The sequence below is a fragment of the Saccostrea cucullata genome, unplaced genomic scaffold (assembly GCF_032062105.1).
Source record: "Saccostrea cucullata isolate Sc308-1 unplaced genomic scaffold, CSIRO_AGI_Scuc_v1 ctg16786, whole genome shotgun sequence".
Lineage (NCBI taxonomy): Eukaryota > Metazoa > Mollusca > Bivalvia > Ostreida > Ostreidae > Saccostrea > Saccostrea cuccullata.
In genome coordinates this window covers 2,982-12,389 of record NW_026940821.1, presented here as the reverse complement: position 1 = coordinate 12,389, position 9,408 = coordinate 2,982, and the positions used below count along the sequence as shown (strand labels likewise).

The 9,408-nt window shown below is 34.5% G+C and overlaps 1 protein-coding gene across 1 annotated transcript; it reads left to right on the top strand.

Annotated features, from left to right (window-relative positions):
• Positions 1–235: 235 nt before the first annotated feature.
• On the top strand, positions 236–9,037 carry LOC134256392 (cadherin EGF LAG seven-pass G-type receptor 3-like; the record flags this gene model as incomplete). Its single annotated transcript, XM_062739041.1, has 17 exons — positions 236–370; positions 538–723; positions 1,530–1,688; positions 2,630–2,821; positions 2,923–3,054; positions 3,275–3,442; positions 3,582–3,710; positions 3,791–4,117; positions 4,300–4,485; positions 4,661–4,798; positions 5,044–5,229; positions 5,397–5,528; positions 5,680–5,865; positions 6,123–6,254; positions 6,404–6,598; positions 8,514–8,725; positions 8,967–9,037. Coding segments are annotated over 17 exons (2,847 nt in total), but the record flags the coding sequence as incomplete, so codon positions are not given.
• Positions 9,038–9,408: the final 371 nt, after the last annotated feature.

Below are 9,408 nucleotides of genomic sequence, written 5' to 3'. Positions count from 1 at the left end.
GGATAAACGCTAAATACAAATAAGGGTCAACACAGGGCAATACTAATAAAAAAAAAAAACAACAACAACAAATAAACATATAACAAAATCAACTTTGATTGTGACATTGGTTTACTTTCAGTACCTTGGTTTTTTGCATATTCTAGCTTTTTATCGTAAACTGAAATTGCCCTATTTGAATGATTAGGCAATTTTTATTTTTAGGTGCGTTTCTTTGGTTTTTTTTTCTCATTAGTTATCACCATATGGACAACTAAGATATAAACTAATAGGAGATGGAGATTTCCAGCAGTTCTTCAACATTGATGCAAATACTGGAAACATCACAGTCCGTCGACCTCTGACCTCACAAGATGTGGCCTCCTATCAGGTAACCATATTTATTGATGGTTTACTGTCCCATTATTTAGATGAATCTTGTTACTTAAGAACAAGTGTAAAGCATAAAAAACTATATAGCCAACATTTCGTACATACAATGTATCAAAAAAGATTATACAATGGTTTATAATAGTGTTCTGATTTTTTTTACGCCAGGGTCGCATTGTAGCTGAGGACGGAGGCTCTCCTCCACGATCAGCCACTGCCATAGCAACCATCAACATCCAAAGAAATCTTAATCACCCAGTGTTCACCCAGACCGATTATAGCATCTCTATCTACGAGACTCAGCAAGTTGGACAGAATGTCATTACTGTCACTGCCACTGACGCTGATCAGATTGTAATATTTTGTCGTTTACCAATATTAACCAATTAGAGGGTTATTAAGCCATTTCTTATATCATAACGAGGGCTGTCCCAGAAAAGCGAGAATATTGTCCATTATCTAATTATCTTTATTTTATTATATAATAATTTAAAGTTGAAAACCTAAAGTTAAGAACAGGTAAAAACCATAACCAATTTATATTGCTAAATAAAGTTTTTAGTTAAATGTTTCTATAAATAACATTTTCCTTTTCTAAATCAAAAAAAAACTCAACGGAACTCTGAGGACATCAAAACGTAGTTAAAGGCAATCGCAATTTTGGGGGTAATATTTTTGCTGATTTGTGTATTTTCTTTAGAATTAGCAAAAAAATTATCTGATGTAGGATTTAGTGACACAATTCAGTTTTCAATTAGAAATTAAGATTCCAATTTTGGATTTACTAGAGTCGTCAACAGATCGTGAAATTAATTGTGTGAATAGTCAATCTAAACCTCGATCATGATAAAAACTTTTCGAGTTGTCTAAGAGTCAGAAAGCTCCATGTATGAAACATGGTTGCAGACCTTTCGGTTGTCATCTTCAATAGGATTACCAGTCAAATCATTCTAGAACCAGTTTTGCCATTTATATAAAATAGTCCAAGATTTGGTTGTGTCATTTCTTCCTGTTTTCCCGTTTGAACAGCACACCTGACGTCGCCATTTTTACAAAATCTAACTGAAAATGTTTTTTATTCTAAGATCTCATAACGACTATTTTTTATCAGAATTCATTGATGTCTTGTTTTTGGAATGTATGATTTCCAATTATTTCAGAGACCTAATAATGAAATCAACTATGAGATGACAGACACCACACCCAACCTGAATGGGGCTGGCTTGAACTTCTTCAGTATAAGATCTGAAAACAACAGGGGGGTTATATCCATCGTTCTACCCTTGTATACTGACAATCAAGATACACCAGTGTACACAGTTTGTATTCTTAAAAAGTACACATTTTTTTAAAGCTATGTACAGTGGAATAGTGTTTAATATGTTTTGTTAAGGTTTTACTGGAAATAAAATAAACTCCAGTCTGTCACAATTGTTCTATATTTGTCATGTTTTACTGACAATAAAAGATAGCGGCTAACTTACCACAGAACTGTTTGACAAACTTCCAATTATTATGCAACAAAAGTAAACTATCATCTGCCCCCCCTGGTTAATCGATAAGTAAGGACCAGCTCTGACTAAGATCAAAGTTCAAATCAATGCAAACCCCTGAAAAATAAGTTGGCATGACAGGAATATATATACTTCCTCGTTAATATTTTCCATTTTATATATTCTATGGACGTTAAATTGATATGATTTGCAATATAATGTTAACTATCATCGGTCGTATTTTGATTTATTATACCTCTACTATTATAACTCTATATACAATATATAAAATTAATACCACAAAACTGTCTATTTCCCTTAGAAGAGACTATTTTCCTCATCTAAGGATCCCACTCGGGGAATAGTTTTCTCCCTTTGGGAACCATAAAATTGCAATTTCCCTCGTACCCATTCCATAACTGTGTAATATTTCATACAAATGGCTTTACACAAAATTACTCTACGTTTACCTGACCAAAATACGGGATACCTAGCCGTTATAACTTATAAGAATGGAAAATTTACTTCTCCTTCGCACCCGAGACCATCTCCTTGTATTTCCTTGTCTTGTGCAGATATATATTGTATGTTAGTTTTTGTATGCTTTTTTTTATCGATAATTTTTTTTTATTTTTAGAATTTCATTCTTGAAATATTTTCTATTCAGCAGATTGTTTAAAGTGTTAATGGAGAAATGTTTGCCTTACAGTTAAACAATCATGAAAATATTTCTTCAGTTCTCTTAACTGAAAATTTTTTCCTTTTAGTTTTCCGTGAGGGCTCGTGACAATGGAAGTCCTACTCAGTTTTCTGTGGATCAAGCTACAGTAAGGATCACCGTGTACAGAAACTTATTCCCACCCATCTTCCAAGGGACACCGTACACAGCTACTCTTAACTTCAACAGTGTCAGTGGTATCACTGTCAAACAAGTCAAGGCCAAAGATGCTGATGCACAGGTAAAATTTACCTGCTTGGGGACTGAGGAGAGAACTGGTTGTATTCTAAGATACTTTTGTGTATAATTTCAAGAAAATTTGATTTTGAAATTCTTTTCCAGAGTCCCCACAACGTTGTGACTTACTCTATCATAGGTGATGCTACAGCACAAACTTTGTTGAGCATTAACGCTGCCAGTGGTTTGATCACAACTCGTCAGAGTTTGCTCAATAACAATGTGGAAACCTCTTCAGTAAGATATGTTTAAATCAGTTGAAACCAAAATTCTTTCCTTTGCAGGTGCTATCTGCTACACTTTCAGTGTACACCATTTAACTATTTTGATCATTATTATTAAAATGGAAAAATGAAACAGGATGTGATGTTGAATAAGCATAAAAGGAAAAGGGTCAATGTTTTCTTGCAAAAAGTAAAAGTAAACTTATTTTATTTTAGATTCTGATTGAGGCTAGAGATGGGGGCACTTCCAGTCTATCTGCCACATCTACAGTAAGCGTCACCATTTCCAGAAATCTGAACCCCCAGAGTGGGTCAACACATCTTACACAGTAAACATTACAGAAATCCAAGATCTGGGAGTCACTATCACCAACATGAATACAAGGGATGCTGATACTGCGGTAGAATTATGATTTAATTATTTTCAAGCGAATCAATTTCCATTGTGACACTATCTTGTAAAACCCAAAATTAGCACCTGTAAGAAGTTTTGTGAATACAGTTTAAGTTCTGCCTTGATCTGTTTGTCTTCTGTTTCAGTTGCCATACAACACAAGGATTACAACTTTGACGGGAGATGCCGACATGCTGCAATTTTTCAGACTGACAGCGGATGGTAGATTGTCAGTTCAAAGACCTTTGACACTTTCAACAAGGAGATCATTCACAGTAAGACGGGTCATTTCAACGAAACAGTCATTCCGTGGTAATAATTTTGAATGGATAAATGCACTTGTCATACTTTTCAGGGAACTGTATCTCTACAAGATGGAGGAAATCCTCCTCTGACACCCACTGGAGTTAAAACAGCCACCATCACAGTGTATGTGTCCAGAAATGACCACACTCCATATTTTATCAACGACCCATACTCCAAGGACTTGGAGGGTAATATTCAGACTGGGGCCAGTGTTCTACAGGTCACTGCCAGGGACAATGATCAGGGTCCGTTTGGTATTGTTCGATACAGAGTAACTGGAGACGATCTGGCACCTACCTATTTCCAGGTTGACCCCACGTCTGGTTTGATTACTGTTAGGAACGTCTTAAGTGGTGTTAATCAAGATCAGTTTAAGGTAAATTCATAGGGTAAATTTTTAAGAATTTGAAAATAAAATAAATAAGCTTCACTTATAATTAGGGCAAAGAACATTTAATGAATCATCAATTAAAAAAAAGAAAATGAATTACTTTTTGAAAATTTTAGGGTATATTATTTTTTCAATTTCAATCAAGTTTTTTAATCACTTAATTTAAGGTAAGAATAGAAGCCTATGACCAGGGAAGCCCCAGCAAGACCAATGTTACAGTCGTAACCCTGACAGTAAAAAGCAACTATCAACGTCCAATCTTCAACCGTCTTTCGTATGTGGCAAGAATCCCAGAAACACAGAGTCTAGGTCAACAGATTATTGCAGTGACTGCAAATGACACTGACGCATTGGTATGGGAGATTAGAAATTTTCAACAAAAAATAGTTTTGCTTAACTAGAATTTATAAATTAAAGAGAAAGTTCAATTTATGGGACATTTCAACAAATTTTAGTTTTGTTAGGGTTGCTCGATTGTTGTTTAAAAAATGATAACATCATTATGTATAACTTTTGTTTCATGTACAGACACCAAATAATGTTGTGAGATATTCCCTGACTGCTGGACCAGAGGATATTGAGTGTTTCCTTATTGATGCTGTGACGGGAAGTCTGTCTTTGAGACGGTCCCTCCTGTATGACCCATGTAGAAGTGATATATATCAGGTAATAATATAAGAAATTTGAGATAGTCAAAGTGTTATGATTCTTTGCTTTCAAATACAATATCTCTGGTAGTCTCTCGGATATGGGCATGGGATAACATAATTCATATATTATTGAGGATGGATATTGTTGAATAAACTAGTATAACGTTATTTAGTGAAAGGGTTGCATTCAGGGCAGGGATAATTGGATTTTCTCAAGTATAGATAAGGACATTGCAATTGAAATTCTTGTCTTTCAAACAGATTACCGTTACTGCCACAGATCAAGGTTTGAATCCTCTCTCTAATTCAATTACCATCACGGTGGATGTGGATCGCAATGCCAATCCCCCTATCTTCCAAAACATTCCCACGATCATTTCCATCAATGAGAATCAACTCGCTGGACAGAGCCTTTTCACAGTCACTGCCACAGATGCAGATACAGTGGTTAGTTCAATTTGTTTTTGTTGTTTTCCTTGTTTATGTATTCTTTCTTGACATCGCTGATGTTTTTAAATTGATTTTGGACTTTACAGATTATAGTGTTACAATAGTGCAGAACAAAGATTATCCCCAAAAGATTTGACTCATATTTTGGTATATATTTATTCCAGAGTCCCTTCAATGACATCAGATACTCCCTGGTGGGCGATGGCACAGCGACTGTGTACTTCCCAGTAGATCAATCAACAGGCCTTGTTACTCTGAGACAGACCGTTCAGGCTGACAAAGCTTCTACATACAGGGTAAATTTTATAAGTTAGTCATGCAATAATCTTTTGCTTTTTCTTGTAACGTTTTGGATGAAATACGTAGCTGTGAATTCTTGAAAGAATGACAAAGGGCAAATTTTTATTCACTTTTGGTATTAATAATCTAGAACAATTATCTTAACAGCTATGGTTACTGGCAGAAGACGGGGGATCTCCTAAGAAATTTGCTTTTGAATCATTGGATATTACTGTGAATAGAAACCTTGCTGCACCGAAGTTTAATCCTGCTACATTCGGCAAGACTATTTTAGAGAATTTCCCAGTTGGCAGTGAAATTATAACAGTAACAGCCACCGACAGTGACTCACGGGTGTGTAAATGTGGCTTTTATTCAGAGACAGATGAAATCAGATTCAGTCAAACATAAGTTCTCCGTCTACTAGACTTTTCTACGGTTCTCTGCTATAGTTATTGTACCTAAATTGTACCTAAACCTGAATTTTAAGCATTAACGAGAGACTTTACATTTTCCTTAGATCGCAATAGTATTGCATGATTTAAATATCTCTTAGAAAATATCAACCAATTTAAACCAGCAACCGGTAATCCAGCCATTTTCTCATTTAGGCACCAAACAACCAATTCAAGTTTAGTCTGAAAGGAGATGCACCTGTAGATGATTACTTCTTTATAAATCCAGACTCTGGTCAAATTTCTCTAAAACGGACAGTCAGGGGAAGTGGATTTGATCAATTTATTGTAAACATATCTTAATATTATCTTCATATTGCAGTATTTTGACCATTTTAATGTTAAAGTTACTGAAATGAAAATTAACTTGAATAATCAATTCAATTTAACTGATTTAACTTACAGAGGTTATTTCATACTAATTTTGTATTGCATAGATACAAATCATAGCAACGGATCAAGGAACTCCGCCATTGCAAGGACAAGCCACATTAACAGTACAAATTCAATTTTCACCTTATTCAAACGACAGCTGTGAATTTAATATCTATCCCCCAATATTCACAGCACCGTTATATTTTGTGAATATATTGGAAGGAAACTACACGAAAAACAACCAATTTCTTGTACAGGTACCAGTATGTTAATAGTATAAGAGTCCATTGTTTGGTTTTCACTTTTTCTCTATCTATCTTTCTTTCTTTTTGTTTTACTAACATAGCCTGTCCAAAGTGAAGAAAAAGTAATATTAAAAGTACAGAATAATTAATTTGTAAAGAATGGTTACTTCTGCCTAAAGCCGAGGTTAAATTCTCGACCCACGGAATGGGTTTTCTAGCAGTACCAATCTGCTATCTAGACAAGTAAAGAAAGTTGCTTTAAATATCGTTGGAATCATTGCGTCGCCGTCCAACACTATTCACGCACTTTAGGAAGGGAACTACAGCTATATTGAAATTATATATAAGAGGCATGCAAGAAATTTTCTTGAAAAATAAAGTTTAAAAAAATTTGACATATTCTTACGTAAAGTTGACACTGTTAATCGAAGTATTATCGGTTGTCCTTTTGACAAGATAAAGAACATAGAATTTTCGTTATTACCTTCTAAACATTAACAATCAATAAATTATTTCATAATGAAATTAAGGTTTTTAGCTCAACTGAGCTGAAAGCTCAAGTGAGCTTTTCTGATCACATTTTGATCGGCGTCCGTCTGTCTGTCTACCTGTAAACTTTTCATATTTTCGACTTCTTCTCAAGAACCGCTGGGTCAATTTCAACCAAACTTGCCACAAAGTATTCTTCGATGAAGGGGATTCAAGTTTGTTCAAATGAAGGGCCACGCCCTCATTCAAGGGGAGATAATTGGGAATTAATGAAAATTTGGTGGCATATTTTAAAAATCTTCTCAAGAACCACTGTGCCAGAAAAGATGAAACTTATTGAGAAACATCCTCAGGTAGAATAGATTCAAGTTTGTTCAAATCATGACCCCCGGGGGTAGGGCGGGGCCAAAATGCCCGACCAAACTTTTACATAGAAATATACAGGAAAATTCTTTAACAATCTTCTCAAGAATGACAAAGCCATAATTCATCATATTTATATGGAAGCATGCTCAGGTAGTGTAGATTCAAGTTTGTTCAAATCATGACCCCCGGGGGTAGGGCGGGGCCAAAATGGCCGACCAAAGTTTTACATAGAAATATATAGGAAAATTCTTTAAAAATCTTCTTCCTAAGAATGACAAAGCTACAATTCATCATATTTATATGGAAGCATGCTCAGGTAGTGTAGATTCAAGTTTGTTCAAATCATGATCCCCGGGGGTAGGGTGGGGCCAAAATGGCCGACCAAAGTTTTACATAGAAATATATAGGAAAATTCTTTAAAAACCTTCTTCCCAAGAATGACAAAGCCATAATTCATTATATTTATGTGGAAGCATGCTCAAGTAGTGTAGATTCAAGTTTGTTCAAATCATGACCCCCCAGGGGTAGAACGGGGCCAAAAATGGCCGATCAAATTTTTTAAAGATAAATATAGGAAAATTCTTTAAAAATCATTTTCTAAAAAATGGTAAATCCATGATTGGTCATGGGACTACTTTTGGATTTAAACAATAAAAAGCCATTTTCTACTTTTTCCTAACCAATGTGCTCAGGTCAGCGGTGTGGCCCCTGGGCTTCTTGTTTTTTTTTTATTTCATTTTTTTTGGTCAAAAGAAGAAAGAAAAGATAAAAAAAACTTTTTGATGTTCTATCACTTTCAAAAAATTATATAGACTTTAATGAAAAAGAATACTGTTGATGTACTATATGGCATAGGGAAATAAAGAATTGAATATTCATCTTCGTTAGCCAAGGATGACGACCCGTTCCTCTCCTCTTGAAAGAGGCTGGCGAAGATGTTGAATATTAAGCTATGGCTGAATGGTTAATATGCATTGAATCTTGTCCGTCTTCCGAGATCTGAAGAATTCGTCTTCCCTAAGAATTAAAATCACAAATTTCAAGTTTAATAAACAATACAACTACATTACAGATTTTAGCCTCAGATGAAGACAGGGGGAGGAATGGTGAAATAGTATTTGACATCCAAAGTGTTTCAAACAACGGAGCCGAAAAGTTTAACTTAGTTCTAACCGAACAAGATGAGAAAATTGCAGTTGTGTGCATCAGTAGTATATCTAGAGGTGAAACCTATGTTATAATGCTCCGTGCAACAGACAGAGCATTCCCAATTTATAGAAGAAGGTTAGTATTAGATCAATAAGGTACATGTTTGTTAGATATGATTTATTTATCTCAAATTTTGAGTTTCAGAAAAAAGTAAACTATAAAAAAGAAATATGCTTATATTAATAATCAGGATTATTTTATTAGCAGAGGGAATGTTTTAGTACGTGCTTCACAGTAATACTTTGCAAATAATCCATCTTCACTCTGTATGGAAATTTTACATTTATAACAAAGGTTCATGTCTTTAACTTTTCAGAAGTTCTTCCGTTCCAATAGAAGTTAAAGTCGGTCCGTTTTTAGTACATTAATGTGGATAAAAGCGGGTTCAATCCCGTAAGTTTCTTTTTTTTCTTTAATTTTGCTTTTTTAATTGTTTAAAGATGTTTCTGTATTTTAAGATGTAGAACATTATATGTTTCTGTATTTGTAATAGTTGTATGTTTCAGTCAATTTTCAATTTTTAGAGTTGTGTAAGGGACAGTGGATTTCCTTTAACCATTATAACAATACACAAATCGTTTTAAAAGACTATATTATGTGGATTTATGCAAAATAAAAGACGATGAGGTTAATACAAGCTTTCTTGATTTTTTTTTGTTGCAGAATCTGCTTCTCGTAATGGCGAAAAATAGTTGATGGAAGGAAAGGAGTCAAGAGAAATAACAAACGTGGATAACCAATTCAATACCACAGAACAC